Below are 17,825 nucleotides of genomic sequence, written 5' to 3'. Positions count from 1 at the left end.
TCCTCGCAATTGTATGCACATTATTTATTCAGCCGTTTGCTGTTTAATCTGATGGGAAATATATCATTCAAAAGAGAGAGAAAAGCTTATTAAACTAGACGAACGCTCAATACAGGCGATGACGTCACGTTTGCGCGTCCCCGCGAACAGGGCTTCAATCTACGGCAAGGCTTCAATCTACGGCACAACACCGGTCCGCACCGACTAACTTGGGCTTTACTGTAGCTGAGTTACTTTCTAAGATGCGGAGCCGGGCTTCTATAGCTATGATTCCCGCCTCCAACCTAACAACTATACTACATTTAACACATGTATCGGTACCAGTAAATGAGGTAGGGAAGTAACCAAACATGAGACAGGAAGAGCAGGAAATAACACCCAAGGGTGGGGAAAGAGCCATGGCTAGATATCAAGCTAAAGTAGCTACCGTTAGCAAACCCGAAAAGAGTGTAGGCAACTGTGGAGTTACAGTCGCTAACAGAAGGAGAGTTGTGAGTGCTTAAGCTGTAGTAACGTGTGATTACAACGTCAGGCAGATGCCGTGATCAAGAGTTTTAAAACGATCGATTAAGTTAAGATAATAAGCTATCAGCAAAAGAACAGGCACACTGGATACCCGGAGATGACAACAACAACAACAACCGGAAATTACTACATGCTTACCGCACAACCCAGTCTCACGGCATTTCGTGTTCACCAACACGACTTTTAATCTATTGATTCGTGTTCACCATCACGATTTGCCCCTTTTTTTCGTGTTGCACAGCACGATTTTAAAAGCAATGTATTTCTACTGGTCGTCTTTTTCTCCGGTCGGGTCGTGGAAGACCGGAAGCTGTGTGGTTCATAAAAACATGTTCTTACTCAATATCAAGCCACAATTATTGCTTTTATTTTAAATCGTATAATTTCGGACTTTTGTTGCCGTCTGTGAGGAAAATAAATGGGGCTCAGAGCCTCAGGATACTGAAATCTGTATTTGTAAATATTTTTTTCCTTCTAATTTGTTATTCTTTTCAAAATAACACACTGTTATTTACTCACCAATAACACACAATTATCCTTGCTTTTATTTATTGGTTTAATTCCATAATCTCGGGCTTTTTTGGTGTTCGTCAGGAACTGAATTTCAAAATAAAAATAACCGGAAACAGACGTAGGCCTATAAGGGACATTTCGAGCATCATTGCGATTGTCAACATTTCTGAGTTTAGGATGGCCGAAGACACTACACTACCCATAATCCCCAGCTATCGTTTTGGACTACAGTTCCCGTAAGGTTACGCAGAGCGTCAAACAGCTGTGTGAAATGGAACGAAACCACGCCAGACTATCCAAAACTGGAATCGAACACCCCTCCAGAACTACACATGCTGGCTATTGTGTTTCGCAAAATGTTTTATGGGACGTCTCTACTGAACGTTTTCGTTTTTCCCACAATTAGAAGTTGCCATTATTAAACACATTGGTGTTATCAAATGTAAAACATATAATTAATAAATGGGTGAAAATCACTTGTGTCCATAATGTGCAGCATTATATTAATGCCGTATACCCACATGACAGCTCATTGCTACTTTGTAATTCTACTCCACTACAATTCAGAGGTTAACCTGGTATTTTTACTCCACTGCATTTATTTGAGTTACTTTGCAGATTCTGATTAATGATGTGAAATATAAACAACCCTTAAATCAGACTTTAGTTACACCTGAGTAAAATTCAGGTAAGGTGATTGTCAAGTGCCAACAATCAGGAGAGATATTTGATAGTTGGTGCTTGAGAAGACTAAACATGTATCTGCAATTGACATGAATGGAAACAAGTAATAAAGTATATTCATTACTCGTTATTCTCTACTAATAGTTAATTAAAGACTGTATATTATGGCTATTTTGCACATCCCTTTCAAGATTTTCAAAGGTTTATTGACATATCATACACAACTACGGTGTAGTTATGCAATGAATGAAAAAACTTGGGTCACAGGTTCCTCAACAGTGCATTACAAGACATCTATCAATATGTGTGTACCTCCACCATTAAACTGTCATATTCTGCACATTTCTTATTCTATCTACATACATAGTATAAGTATAATTAATGTGTATAATATCAGTTAAAATAAGTGCTTCAACATAGTTAACATTGCAGGAAAGCAATATATTAGACGTTAATTACTTTGTCAGGCTTAATATTTAATATTTAATGTTTAAATAAAGGTTAATCCGTTTTTCTGTTTTGCACCTCCTCCTATTAATATCTGTGCATCCTGCACTAAACTGTTTTATTGTAGAGATCACTTATAGTATCTTCTTGATTTTTTATATTCTATATTTCTATATTTATACTTTCCCCCTATGAAAGTATGTACTCTTAATATTTTTTTAATCAAATATAACACATAAAAACAATAATTCAATAACGTGCTTTAACCACTAGGAGGTGCACACAAGGTGCACACAGCCATAATAACTTTGTATTATTAGTGTGTATGTACAACATCTGAAGATGTATAGTTTTATGCATGCTTTCACATCATTTTACAGCATATTGCTATACTATTTCAGACTCAGTATTTACATTCTTACATTCAAAGAAAATCAGTAATATCTTTAAAAACTACAGTCCTTTTCTATCAGCTGTGCACCGTTATGGTGTAAATATAACCTATCTATGAATTAGATCAAATGTAAAAGGCAGCCGAATTAGTGTTGATACTGCAAGGAGACGTATTGTGTGAAGAGAAATTGAAGATGTTGTTTAATTGTTGATATATTTATGATCCACGTCAAGTATTCAGTTTCGGCGGCATTTCTTCCAGTTTTTCCAAAGGTCTTCTCATCAGGGCTCTATAAATAAAGAACTACGGCAGATCTGTAATATGTAATGCAGCCGAACCGTGTATTACAATGCCGTTATGTGATGACTTTCAAAGAGAAAAGCAAGAGCACTCGGAATTAAGTATTATTTTATACTTTTAAAATGTTTTCCGGATTTCATATAATATAAACACCAAATCCCAGCATGCATTGCGGCTAACACATCCAATCAGCGAGCTTAAAACCATAGCTGAGGATCTTGGGTAATCGCTCGAAATGCCTACGTCTGTTTCCGGTTATATTTATTTTTAAATTCAGTTCCTGACGGACGCCGAAAAAGCCAGAGATTATGGAATTAAACCAATAAATAAAAGCAAGGATAATTGTGTGTTATTGGTGAGTAAATAACAGTGTGTTATTTTGAAAAGAATAACAAATTAGAAGGAAAAAAAGATTTAAAAAATACAGATTTCAGTATCCTGAGGCTCTGAGCCCCATTTATTTTCCTCACAGACGACAACAAAAGTCCGAAATTATACGATTTAAAATAAAAGCAATAACTGTGGCTTGATATTGAGTAAGAACATGTTTTTATGAACCACACAGCTTCCGGTCTTCCACGACCCGACCGGAGAAAAAGACGTGCTGCAGCCTGCAGGCACGAAACACGTTACCAGTAGAAATACATTGCTTTTAAAATCGTGGTGTGCAACACGAAAAAAAGGGGCAAATCGTGATGGTGAACACGAATCAATAGATTAAAAATCGTGTTGGTGAACACGAAATGCCGTGAGACTGGGTTGTACCGCAATAGTGGTCCGTGCATAATTGTTGTGTGCAGTGTAGTAGTCAATTTTTGGAGTAGTATGGATTCCTCAAATTGAATTTGATACATCTTGTATGTTTTTAATCATAAGGGTTCCCTTCATGAACAGCACAACAACAGATGAGGACACAGACCATACATATATTGCAAATGAAGCTTTATTGCCAGTGACAGAGGGGAAATATCCAGATAGGACGTTTTTCCACAATATATTGTATTCTGATCTTGATTTAAACAGTCCAACACCGGTTTTAAAAGTACATATATTGAGCAAGTTACCATGGCCCTTAATAGTTGCAGTCCTGCAGGACTGAAGATATAGGTTTCACCTCAACACATGGGCCAAATAAAGACGTCCAGTTATAATTTGTCAAATATCGAGTCTCGATCACTGAACCAAGGGATGACCATGCAGCATGTTCCTCCCTTGGAGTTCAATGCCATGACATATTTCCTATTGAACAGAACAACACACTCATAAAGCCCCAGGCATGGCTTTTACAAGGATACACTCACAGATACAATGGCACTTTATAAAACTTGGTAAAGAATTGCACACAGAGCTTGCTGAACATATGTCATACTATAGTAATAAATACATTGGAAAACAGGTACAGATTTCTTTTTACAGTTGATTTGGTTGCTTTTTAGCTGTTTCACCATTTAGGGTATTTGATATATGAAATAGCCTCCACATAAGCCACTGGACAACAACCAAGTCATAGTGATATTAGTTTAGAAACGCTTAAAAAAAATTCATTGAGTGGATGACTATAGCTTTTTGAATCATTTCAATGGAAGATCTGATTTGAAAATAAAACGATTATTGAGTAAAAAACAAAGATTTGTATTGCACTTTCCATCAAATCACAGGAAGTGTTGAATATTCAGAAACACAGACGCTAAAACCTCAAAGAATGTGCATTGTTGTCATAGCAACACCACAATGATAGCCATTATCCAGTGTGAGGGTCACAGGGGGGCATTATATCTGGCAATTGAGTGGCAGATCACACATTATTCACCTTTGTATCAGCAGCCATCATGCCTGCCTCCTCACAACCGGAGAGACCACAATTTTAATATATGGCATCAATTCAGTGGCTTTGATTCACAACAGTCTATTTGAAAACATAGAAGTATTGTCTTCTTCATGGTGAAATTACACACACTTCAGCCCACTCGCTAATATTTACATTGTGGGTTACAGCATGAGTGCAAAGACCGATTGAAAGTAAATGATGTATTCTTTGGTTCAAAATTATAGAAATATATTTAAGTTGTGTGTGCAGACACCTGCACAACCTTTCATAATATAATCTGTATCTTTAATAGAGCTAATAGATCTTAGACTAAGTTTTACTATTTATAATGTGTTTATCTACGAGTATCCTAAAATCACTCGACATAATCTCTTTTCTGATAACATTGTGACAGTGATGATGAAAAGAAGGAGAAAGGCCACATACTGTATATCTCTATAGTATGTGTATGCACACTGGTATAACGCTTGATTGGTAATGGATACATGTAAGCTATTTAACTTATATAATATGCATTTCATAAGACACATTCACAATGCATGAATCACAGGGAACACAGCTTGGGTAAAACAGTGATGTTTCATGATTTTCCCACTTGATCAGACTGAGTAACTGACTTGCACCTTCTTTTGTATCAATCATGCAAAACAAAAATAAATATCTATTATATTAGTATGAAAATAATCACCACTACAGCCATACACACTCACGTACTGTACACATATTGAGACACACACACTTCAAACTGCACGATAGTCCACAGTTCGAACAATATCTAAGGTACACACCAAAATAGTAAACAGAAAAGGGGGTAAGGGGCAAATCAAAAATATTTATAGCTGGGTCAAATGGGTAGCACAGAGCAGCACTGGACTCAGTGTAGGCACAATCTGCTTTTTACATAATCAACAACAGCCCCAAAGAAAAACCACAGCTACTGAAACAAGGGTGACCCATACAAGCACACAAATCAACAGGTCAACAAGTAGACAGTACATTTTGACACTGCATAGAGTTAAAAACACAGTCCAGGGCAGCACTCAGCTGTTCCGAGCTCACGTCACCAAGATCTGATTCAAGCTGTTAGCATCCACACAAACACACGACTGCGCTTGAGTTTGGCTAAGAGACGTCGTTGTTATCTAGACTTTGAGAATTCTCTAGTTTCTCCTGGGTGACTCAGTTGGCCTGGACTTGTTTTTGGCCCACTGCGACGCCATTACAGTCGAGAATGTACTGCAGACAACCTTGAGGCGGGGCCACAGCACCGTTCTTAGCTGGGTCACCGACAACCTCTCCTTTCTGACCAGTTCCCTAAAAAGACAAAGCAATTACTTACTCATCCCGCAACTTTGCTGGTTTTCTCATAGTGAGATCTAAACATTTGAGTTTTTGATAGTATATAAACTATGCACCCCGGTATCACGGCAAGACGTGAACATGTGACGATTCACCATGCTGGGAGACGTGAGGATGTCACGATTTCGTCCGTTCAAACGTGACTCGGTATTGTTAACTAGTGGAGAAATACCCGGAAATGCCAAGCAAATGCTACCCCGACGGTCGGTTGTTATTGTCAATATTAATATAATGATTTATTTTTTAATAGTCACACTCGATTACGCCGATTTTCTTGTTGCCCCAGCTGGTTGACACCTCTTTTAGCAGAAACAAAGGCTACATTAATATACATCGGTCATAAACGAAACTGGAAACAGACATAGGCAAGATCCTCAGCTCGATGATTGGATGGTTTAGCCGCAATCCACACTGGGATTTGGTGTTTATGCGATGTGAAATCCGAAAACATTTTTCAAAAATAAAATAATACTTTATTCCGAGTGTTCTTTCTTTTCTCTTTGAAAGTCATCACATAACGGCATTGTAATACACAGTTCGGCTGCATTAAATATTACATATCTGCCGTAGTTCTCTATTTATAGAGCCCTGCTGAGAAGACTTCTAGACAAACATGAAGAACTGCCGCCAACACTGAAAACGTGATCATAAATATATAAGCAATTAAACAACATCTTACATTTCTTTTCACACAATACGTCTCCTTGCAGTATCAACACTAATTCGGCTGACTTTTATATTTGATCCAATTGGTAGATAGGCTGCATTTACACCATAAAGGTGCACAGCTGATATAAAGGGACACCTAGTGGTTAAAGCATATTATTGAATTTCATTATTTTTATTATTAGATATTAATAGGATCCCTATAAAGTATATTCATTACTCGTTATTCTCTACTAATAGTTCATTAAAGACTGTATGTAATGACTAGTTTGCACATCCATTTCAAGATTTTCTAAGGTTTATTAACATATCATATTATACACAACTACGGTGTAGTTATGCAATGAATGAAAAACTTGGGTCGCAGGTTCCTCAACAGTGCATTGCAAGACATCTATCAATATGTGTGTATAATACCTCCACCATTAAACTGTCATATTCTGCACATTTCTTATACTATCTACATACATCTTATAAGAGTATAATACATATGTATAATATCAGTTAAAATAAGTGCTTGAACATAGTTACATTGCAGGAAAGCAATATATTAGACGTTAAGTACTTTGTCAGGCTTAATATTTATCTGTAGATCTGTAGATACCAATGTCACTGTGTGTGCTGTGTGCTACATTAATGTAGCCTTTGTTTCTGCTAAAAGAGGTGTCGACCAGCTGGGGCAACAAGAAAATCGGCGTAATCGAGTGTGACTATTAAAAAATAAATCATTATTATATTAATATTGACAATAACAACCGACCGTCGGTGTAGCATTTGCTTGGCATTTCCGGGTATTTCTCCACTGGTTAACATGGGTTAACAATACCGTGTAACTGTCACGTTTGAAGGGACGAAATTGTGACATATTCACGTCTCCCAGCATGGTAAATCCTCACATGTTCACGTCTTGCTGTGATACCGGGTTGAAACTATGATACTCATCCAACACAAGCCTACGTTTCTAATCTCAGTGCCTGTGTGTTACTGTACCTGGGATGGCTGAATTGTGGTGGGTCTCTGGGGAGCATTGGCTTCCTTCTCTGCCAACTGGTTCATCTGAGCCAGCACCATGTCAGCGATCAGCTGCCTGTCCTCGGCCTGGTGCTCCCCCACCAGAGGCATGGAGGATCCCACCACCTGTGGAACAAGGAGGATTTATTATAGCAGAGAGCGAGGATGTCGACACATCTGTCGCATTATTCCGAAAGTACTGAACACTTGACCTTAAGGAACAGGTGTTTTATTGTACGCTTTCAAACGGGATTTTCTCTCCTACCTCTGTGATAAAATCTCTGCCATCTTTCCCATGGATAGCTTTGACGGCGCAAATAGCCAGACCTCCAAAGATCTCTGAGCAGGTGTCAACCCACAGCTTGTACCTAGACAAAACAGTTCTGATTTAGACAAGCGGCAGCATAATGAGACACACCGGATTATCACAACTGATTACAGAAACAGGTTAACGCGCCAATAGTTGCTTGCTTCTAATTAACATGTAACATAATACATTGAACGTCTTTTTCACACTGACATTTGTTTTTGTATTGGAACATAGGAATAATACACACCTATCAGTCATGGCCACCTGTTCAAGCATAGCTGAGCCAGTATTGGTCTTCCAGTTGCCAGATAAAGACGTTCTCCTGAAGTGTGTAAAGCCCACAAATTATAACATCTTTGTTTCTCATCTAGTTGTACATTTGAGGTATAAAAAGTGGAGTTACACATACATGTAGGCCTTGTAGTCGTTGCCAATCTTCTGGATTCTGATGTCGTACTTGGAGTCGATGAGAGGTTCTGTGGTGGTGTACGTCTGGGTGAGAGCCACGACACTGGCTATGTCCTGGAACTTACTGTGATTGTCCACCTTCACCTGTACACAAAAACAGACATATGAGAAGAAACACTCAAACTAATGGACTTTCAAATCGACATGGTGCAGACAATGTTTTCTAGTATTTTGATGATTTTCAAATGTCTTATATTAACAGCATATCATTTAAAAATGGTTCTCCCAAAAAGTGTATAACGTATTCTTTCCTAATACTGCACGAAGAAAAATGTCTTTACCTTTCCAATACCAGAGTGGGCATGTCCAATCTTCACAACTACAGGGAAGGATGGCATGCTGACCTGAAGTATGAAAGTTATTGCATTATATATTTTTTCATACTGTACGTTCATCTTACATTCGCAGATAAGAAACAAATCTAGTTTAATGTCAATCACATATTCTGAAATGATCTTTGGATTTGGTTCTCACCATCTCCTTGTAGTTGGGGTAAAAGGTCTGCTCAATAAGAGGGAACTTCTCAGTACCCAGCTTCCTGTGGGTGTTGATAAGTTGGGCAAACTAGACACACAAAAGGTAAATAACTCATAATTCATAAATCATGTCCCAAAGTAATCTTATTTACTTAGTATACAACAATGCAGTCAGATTAGATCTCATTATTATTACATTACATTGCATTTAGCTGACGCTTTTATCCAAAGCGACTTACAATAAGTACATTCGACCAGGAAGACACAACCTTGAAGAAATCATATAAGTACATCAGGTTTCATAGAGCCAAACATTTCAAGTGCTACTCAACTGGCTACAGATAAGCCAGTCCTTTATTAGTATATAAGTACTCTGTTAGCAGTTCTTTGTTAGTAATTCTATCGCTCGAAGTTATCCTGTTCCCTGCTTCATTGCTTCATTGCTTTGTTTACAGTAAGGCTCCTGCTGGGTGCTTACCGCCCATGGCTTGTCACACAGGTTGTAGATGGACTCCAGCGTGTTGATGCATGGGACGCCTCCATACTGCAGACCAATGACCAGGTTGCGGAAATCTTCATTCTGGGTCATGCTGAAGGCATGTTGACGAATGAGGACAAAGTCCGGCTTGAATGACCTGGTAAGTAAAATGTAAGCAAAGATGTGACAAAACTCTTACAAGAAATATGACTAATTGTGATAAACATTGATATCAGTGTGGATGATGAATCATGGAGGTGGATACTCAACATCCCTGTTGAATCAACCTTTAAATTAACTTTAATTTATGACTGTGGCGGATAATTCTTCACTCTTTTCTTTTGTGTGGGTCTCACCTGATAACCTTGGTACCATTTCTGTAGGCTTGCATGTTAACGATGCAGTTCCCGTTGGCATGAGCCACGACGTTGATCTCATTGAATTCAGCCTGAGGATGACCAGAGAGAGACACAAAAGGTGAGAGTAATACACTTTTCCTCTACATAATAAAATGGATATCACAGGCTTGGTAAAACACATACCTGCTCCACTTTGATCTCATAATCTCCAGGTAGTTTCTTCCCACGGAATAATTTTGCCCTGGTTAAAACAGAAAGACAACTTTCAATAAAAGAAAAAGAGGAAAAATAATAGAGACCTTAATTGATTACAAACCAAAGGGTAAATTAAGCATTCACGTATCACTTTATGAATGAATGTTGATAAATCCTGCTTTGTTGGGTGAAAAGGGTTCATTTGCAGCACAGTATAGACAAAATCTCCCTTTCACGCTCTTCAAACTGCTGAAGCACAGCCTCCTCAACACTTCTTCCCTTCAATCTGGTAAAGCGATAAAATATTGCAACACTATTCCAAGCTACATGATTGTTGAAAACCAAGCCCTTCAACAGCATACACGCAGATGCAATGAAGACTTTCCTATGGCCTGATCCACTAGCAGTACCACTCAGAAAGTGACACCTGTGGGTCTTTTAATTCCCTTTTTTCCCATGGATCACTGGATAAATGAAACATTTTTGCCATGGGATTTAAGACTAAGATGGACCAGTGTCTACATACCGACACCACACAGAGATGAAAGCTGCAGCAAATAATGATTGTCGGTGTTAACTCTGTGTTTGATTTATTTGACTTTTTCATAGACCTATGTAGCAGGACTGGGCCTGAGAAGATAAGCCTTGAAAGTACAATTTGGGTGAGCTCAAATAAATCAATAATAAGGATGGACCAAAAAAACCTTTCTACCCTTTTACTTCCACAAATTGCCATGTAGGAGTTTTCCTTTCCACAGCTTCTCGCTCAAACTTAAACTTAGTGATATTTACTGCAGTGCAACAGTGTTCAATTGGTGTGAGGCTGAGCATTATGTAACTAATAGGATCCGTAGAACCTCCATGTTTTGGCTGTGTTTTTAGACGACATGCTGTGGAGTTCTCATTCCCTCTTCCTCTGAGTTTGCATCACCCTGCTGTCACGTACCCAGCACTCCCTGCCAATGTTGCGCGGAGGTAGATCTGCATTATTCATCCCCAATCTAATTAGGGCATGGGGATCTATTTGGCTAGGGAGGACAACAAGCATTAAAGTATGAATCACTGCTCATATATCTGGGAAAATGAAAAGCCTACTCTGCTGTGATGAATATGCTTTGTCAAAACATACAGTAGACTGAGGCGGTGTTTCCATTACACGACCCCGGGAACAAACACAGACACAAGGCTAAAAATACTATGATTTCATTTCAATGTTTGAACTGTACTTTATCACTCTGCAGAACACAGCCCAGCTTAGCATACTGAGCATGGAAGCCCCGTGTTCAAAGAGGACACCACCCTATAGTTCCTTTGAAATCTTTCAGCACAGTGCAATAATATGCATAAGTATTTGATAGTCAACTCACATTAAGCAGCTCCTCTGCATGGAGGCCCTCTGTTTAGTTGACCTATTCTCCTTATGTTTGCTTCCATCCAAAAATAAAGGACGTTATTGTTATGTATAAGCAACATTTCTGTTTCTGAAATGTTTACTGACCTTAAAGAAGAGTTAGACTCTGGGGAATGTGCCTAACTGCTCACTGATATGAGCCATGAAATGAAAAACCAAATAAGGCCAGAATCCTCTTCCTCTCTTCTGATTTTAAGAGTAAGTAAGACAACATAGACAATGAAAAATTAAGCAACCTCATTAATTGTTGCAGGTTGTCAAATTGCCAAATTACATATTGCTGCGAAATTTAAATCACTATTTATTCATTCTGATGAGTCACCCGGGAGCTTGGTTAGCAGGAGTCCATGTTGAATTTTTATGTCTCATCACTTAGCCTACTTAAGATTCACCCTTACACGTGGGCAGGGTTTGAATAAGGTACAGCTCACAGTACAAAACATGCATGTGCTGATTCCTGTTCGAAGCAGGCCCATTTGTGTTTTTGTAATGTTGAACAGTGTGACTGAATATAAGGACTCTGAGCCTCTCTACTTTAAATTGAGCGACAACACGGAGAGAATAAGAAGCAGTACATGTCGACCATTAGTCTGATAAGACAGGGGAACAGCTGCTCCTCTTGCCATAAGAGATATTTCTAGCTCAGTATTCCTGGCACAAAACAAACCTCTCTGACTGGCAGCCTCATATAACAAGTCAAAGCGTTGTCTAAATGACAAAATGCTGCTTTCTCTGCTGTGAGCCTGGTAATTTGCATTGATGTTATCAGCATGCATTTAATCTACAGATAATTATTCTGCTTAACACAACCTGTTACACAACCCTTTCTTATTCAGATACATGTCAATAATGATGTGCTTTTTGTTTTCTATAACTGGCTGATTCTAATATTGCAGGACATTTTTGCATTTAAAGGCCTCTGTGGAATATGTCTCACTTACAATTCAGTCACTGTGATTTTCCAGAAATGTTAAGGTTTACACACAGTGTTGTGTTTCCCAATATTGTCAGGGTGACACAGTATGCAGACAGTGCTGTACGAAAATGTGTTGTGTGTAAAATATCATCTGGGATCTTAAAAATAGATGTTGATGACAGAGCCTTCTGCCAGATGCAATTAGTCTGAAGGACTCTTTCCTGCTTTAATTCTGTGTCACCGGTATTCATCACTCTGGCTTTTATTTACAGCATCAGGCAGACATACTGTCACACAAGATAGATACTGCACATACACAAGCTGAAAGACTCAAGGTGGGCCAACATTACAGAGGATGTTGGGTACTTAGTGAAACCTGCATACAAAAAAGACATATTTCATCTCCTTAAAACTTGTCTGCAGCTTTATTGTTTTGAGGTTTTCTTCCTGCCTCTTTGAGAGCTGAATACAAAGTACCCGTTTATACATTTCAGCCCTTTTCTCAATCTTTCTCCTCTGAATCTCACTCGATGTGATATTTGTTTCTTTATGTTATAGTTAATGGTCCAAACAGCACAGTTTGGTACCACATAAATCACCTATAAGCTACAGATTAGCTAATGTGAATGAAGCTGACACTACACAGAGTAAATCAAGATTGATTTGTAGTGTCGTCGTGACCCAAACCCCCTTTGTGAAAGATCACTTAAAAGCAACCAAAAAGAACCAAAAACATGTGCAACTCCGGACTCAGTGAAATTGAGCAGTCATGAAAAATAGATGCAGCACTCAGACAGAGGAAGCCTTTTGAATGAAGCATTTCAGCTCATTCTCCCAAGTGGATGTGTGCTCGATATATGAAGCAAGAAACCATTTAAAACGATACTAGACTGCAGAGCCCACGGACCCAATGAACTAACATTATATCGAGCAAATTGTATAAGGAAAGAGAAATAATGTCTGAGCAGTAAAACTCTTGCTGGCAATACTTCAGATATTGTTTAATACGGACAGTTAGAACAATGGAGTGTAAAACATGATCTCACTCCCAGCTCTACCAACTCAATATTCTCAATTAGAACGACCTTTGATAAAAGGCATGGTTTAATTTATTATACTGCGTTTCTCTGCCAAAACTGCAGAGCAGAGTCAGTGCATTGGCACATCAGACTGTAATCCGTATTCTCCAACAAGCAGCTTGCTATCCACTCACAACAAATGTGGAACAAGTGGACACAAAAGTCTGGCGCCCATCCCACTGATCTTATTAAAATTGATCAACGGTTCTGATATATAAATGGCTAGTCCTGCACGCATAAACAATGTATACTGCAAGTCCACCTGAATGAACCATGCTGATATCCTAATTTCTGTGGGACTTGTTTTAAGGGCATTTTCCTCTGAAGATTTAATTACATTGTCTGTTTATGTGCATCTAAATCAGCGTGAAATTAAATCCTGCATATGCAGTCATGAGATACAGATGACATACAGTATTAACCTTGATGTTAACCATGTATAAAACAAGACATCCAGACCAGATACATCCAAAATGGGAAGGCCATCCTGTCTAATCTGTTTCCTTGATCTGTTGAACAATGTTTACTGTAGGTAATTCAAGTTAAAAATCAGCTCCAACTACCGAATATTGTGATTTGACAGCGGCTCTTCTTCCTCCGCAGGCTGAGGAGGTTCACCATGGACTCCAGGATACTCTGCAACTTCTATAGGTGCACCATAGAGAGTATCCTAACTGGCTGCATCACGGCCTGGTACGGCAGCTGCACCGCCCTCAATCGTAAGGCTTTACAGAGGCTGGTGAAAACTGCACAGAACATCACCAGGACGGCACTGCCATCCATGGAGGACCTTTACTCCCAGTGGCTCAGGAAGAAAGCCCTCAGGATTATAAAAGACCCCCATCACCCCAGCCACAAACTGTTCTGTCTGCTGCCGTCGGGCAGGCGTCACCGCAGCATCCGGACTAAAACCACCAGATTCATAGACAGTTTCAAGACTGTTGAACACCTGAACTGCTGAAACAATATTCATAACATTCATCTGCTACTTAGTAATTATTTATCTATTTATCTAATATATCATTCCAATAGCTTATAGACTCTTATTTCACAATTCCACTTTTTTAAAACTATTTTTCTTTTTGTATTTACTTTTTAATATTTACTTGAACTATATTGTTCTGTTTATCTGTATTATTGTGTTGCACTGTTGGAGAAGCCTGTGACCTAAGATTTTCATCGACATAACTACCCTGTAGCTATGTTCGTATGACAAATAAAGAACCTTGAACCTTGATATTATCCAAGCATTTGGAGTCAAGGGTCCATGAAATCAGTTTACCATCCAGTGTGAAAGTGCTGAACATTAAAAAGGCATCATAAAGCTGAGTTTTGGTTTCCTGATTTTGAACTCCACTTCCATAGATGCTTTGCAACAGAATGGAATATCACATAAGATGAGTTGTGGGATATTTAGTAGAATGTGATATCCAGATGCACAGCTCTACACACACACCTTGCTGTGGAAAATATATCTGCTATGCAAACAAGTGTTGATCACGAGGGGATATAATTAACATAATGTTTAATTTACAAAGATATATGAATAACTAAACAAAATAGGTTTTGTCTAAGGCTGTGTGCATACTGATTTGAAGCAATTGAATTCCTTACTACAGTTGACTGACAACGATGCTTGTTCTAAGCTACCTCATAGTTAGATCCCACAGGACGCTGACTGTCAGTGCATCAGCGTTAATGTCGTTACGAACCCTCTATTGACATTAATGACACAATGGTCCTTGCTCCCAGCAGGATGAGAATATGCAGGCTATGGCCACCTTATATACTGCCCATGACTTGTATGTTCGACCAATGGAAACCACCATGTGCTGCAGATACATGTCATGTGATCTATCAGTGAGCAGGGGCAACCCCAATGATGGAGGGAAAGCACTGCAGTATTTAGATCACTAACAGGGAAATAATGTACATTTCCATATTTTGCCCAACTTGTGGATCATCTTTTTTCAGAATTTCAAAAAGTTACATTACAGGGCACATGTTGTGAGTTAATGGGAACCATTTTTTAAAGGCAGCTGTCATAAACCCTGCTACAATATGTATAACCTAACCAAATGCCACAGAAAACCCCATCCTAAAACACAGACAAATAGAGCACAATAAAATGTATGTATCTCTATCTAATGTAATTACTCCTAAAAATTAACAGACCGTATTTGCTTAATTACTGTCTGCCTCTTGTAATATCATTACACAGGGATGCTAAACCATCAAACCACAGGAGTAGTGCCCATTTCCATCTGCAGGCTGCATGTAACACATGTTGTTGTCAACGGATTCATGTGTAGAAAATCAGTACAAGGATGAGCAAACAAATAATACATAACCCATAAATGATTTGAGATGCATTTAATGACTGAATAGAGAAAACATATTGTCTTACCACTCCTGTTGTGGTTCATCAATTACCAGGAGAATCTTGAACCTCTTAGGCGTCGTGACTTGTGTCTGCTCCACTAGCCCTGCTGAGGCAGCTGTCTGCTTAACAACGTTGGTGATGGAGCTGAAGAAGCCTGCTCCGCTTGACTGAGATGGCTGGGGTTTTCTCTCTGGAGCAGGGGAAGTGGCTGGAGGTGAAGGCCCAGTAGTAGGAGACTTGGCAGGTGTGGGGGAGGCAGGTGGGGCAGCCTGAGCCTCAGGCCTCTGGAGGTCTGTCATGTAGCCATTGGGCAGGTTGGAGATGAACGTGCTGTCCGAGAGACGCCGACGCAGATAATTCATGGCTACAGCTGAGAGAGGAGAACAAGCACTGGGTGTGGAAAATGATTCTGCAGAGGAGTCCCTGTTCCCAGTGTGCAGCTGACGATGGCTGAGCTCTCAATGCAAACTCCCAGCAAATGTGTTCCCTCCCAGTTCAGCAGAGCATCCTCAGAGCACCCCCTCACGAGCGTGACGCTTCGCTCTCCCTCAGCCAATCCCTTTACCCTGTGCTTCCCTCACCCACTGCAAATGATGCTCCTACTCTCCTTTCTCCTCTCGCTCTCTCCTCTCTTCACTCTCACTGGTGTGCATGCCTTCCCTACCCCTCCCCCATTTTATACTGCCTCGCAGGCGTCATGCTTTCTTGAACCACAGCATTTTAGATAGAGGGGTTTCCAGTGTAAGTGCAGGAGGGTATACAGAGTACTACACAGTAATCGCCTTCCTCCGGCTCCCCCTGTTTCTTGTGTTTTCTTTGCCCTCTGTCCATGCGCAGCATGTGTGTGTGTGAAATGCAGCCATGAAATCTAAAATGGCTGTTTGGACTAGTGGGCAATGTTGAATGAGAGGAGAAGCGTCAGCAGCAGTCCCCTGACACACAAGTGCCTGCAGTAAAGCCTCTCTCTTAATTGATTTATCGATCCCATTTAGCTACTGATTTTGGTTATTACATTTTCCTACAAGACATTCTTTTCCTGACTGTTTTATATGACTTAATTAGAAGGCACTTGTCTACTATGGCACAACAATATTATGTGCAATTACATTTTGATATACACATTTACGTGTGTACACAATCGAAATGCTTATGAAAGCATAAAAACACAACATACATGTTCTGTATTATATTGTCTGTAACTGAACATTTACTTTCATAAATGTTGCTGAAAAAAGATATTGACCAACTTAATGTCTGATTTAGCAAGCATAATGTGAATGTCAAAGGAGGAATCTGCCCCTGGTACTCTTTTATATACATTAATGGCTGTTCTGACATCTTTTCATTGGTAAATACAGGGAATATACTTAGAAGGAACTAAAGCGGTTTGATGAAAACCTCAGAGACTACCACATCTCGTTTCCAGTAATACATTCATATTTTGAAATTGCATCAAGAAACAGATCAATAGATCAATAACTCATCAATAACACGCTCACCACAAATCTTGTCATGGGGCTGCACAGTTCACACGATTCTGAAAGATACAACATTGACTCTTAAGCACAAATCAACCTAAGATTAATAAATGTTATTACTAAGGCAACAGAATATTTATTTCACATGAACATTTTTATACGCAAAAGCCATGAAGTTAACCGCTTTGAGCAAACTCCCTCAGCCATCAGGAGATTTAAACCGCACTGACAGGCACAGGCCACTTGGAAAATTGAGTAAATATAGTAACGGGCTATTTGCACAAAAACACTCTAACCTTTAGTACATGGGAAGTAGTATGTCATTATACAAAATAGTACATTGTGTATGAACTGGGGATAACAAAAGAATACAACAAAATATCTTTCGAAAATACATCCTTGCATCTTTTATATCCCTTTCATAAGTGAACGCTTTGTCCAAATGTGCTTTGTATTATTCTACTGTTACTATTTCTAGACTTAATGGTGCACAAATAAATATATCTCTACGTTTTCAGAGGGTTCATTTGTTTAACACACACATG

At 39.1% G+C, this 17,825-nt stretch overlaps 1 protein-coding gene across 1 annotated transcript; it reads right to left on the bottom strand.

Moving 5' to 3' along the window:
* Positions 1-3,790: 3,790 nt before the first annotated feature.
* syn2a (synapsin IIa) lies at positions 3,791-16,407 on the bottom strand. The gene is made up of 11 exons (XM_034086891.2): positions 15,827-16,407; positions 10,002-10,059; positions 9,816-9,907; positions 9,460-9,616; positions 8,980-9,069; positions 8,787-8,849; positions 8,447-8,589; positions 8,285-8,359; positions 7,993-8,095; positions 7,707-7,853; positions 3,791-6,005 (listed from the first exon to the last, which is right to left on the bottom strand). Exons 1-11 carry the CDS (start codon positions 16,162-16,164, stop codon positions 5,871-5,873), a joined length of 1,401 nt encoding a protein of 466 aa, XP_033942782.1. The 5' UTR covers positions 16,165-16,407; the 3' UTR covers positions 3,791-5,870.
* Between the last annotated feature and the right edge of the window lie 1,418 nt (positions 16,408-17,825).

Source organism: Pseudochaenichthys georgianus, chromosome 7 (assembly GCF_902827115.2).
Source record: "Pseudochaenichthys georgianus chromosome 7, fPseGeo1.2, whole genome shotgun sequence".
Classification (NCBI taxonomy): domain Eukaryota; kingdom Metazoa; phylum Chordata; class Actinopteri; order Perciformes; family Channichthyidae; genus Pseudochaenichthys; species Pseudochaenichthys georgianus.
This window is presented reverse-complemented; position numbering and strand designations above follow the sequence as displayed.

Bases quoted from the DNA above. Each gene is read 5' to 3' on its own strand.
- syn2a (XM_034086891.2), bottom strand. From the start codon at position 16,164: ATGAATTATCTGCGTCGGCGTCTCTCGGACAGCACGTTCATCTCCAAC. The intron at 8,360-8,446 runs GTATGTGTAACT...TACACACTTCAG, and splicing joins AACGACTACAAGGCCTACAT to GAGAACGTCTTTATCTGGCA. The intron at 7,854-7,992 runs GTAGGAGAGAAA...CTTGTTCCACAG, and splicing joins GCAGAGATTTTATCACAGAG to GTGGTGGGATCCTCCATGCC.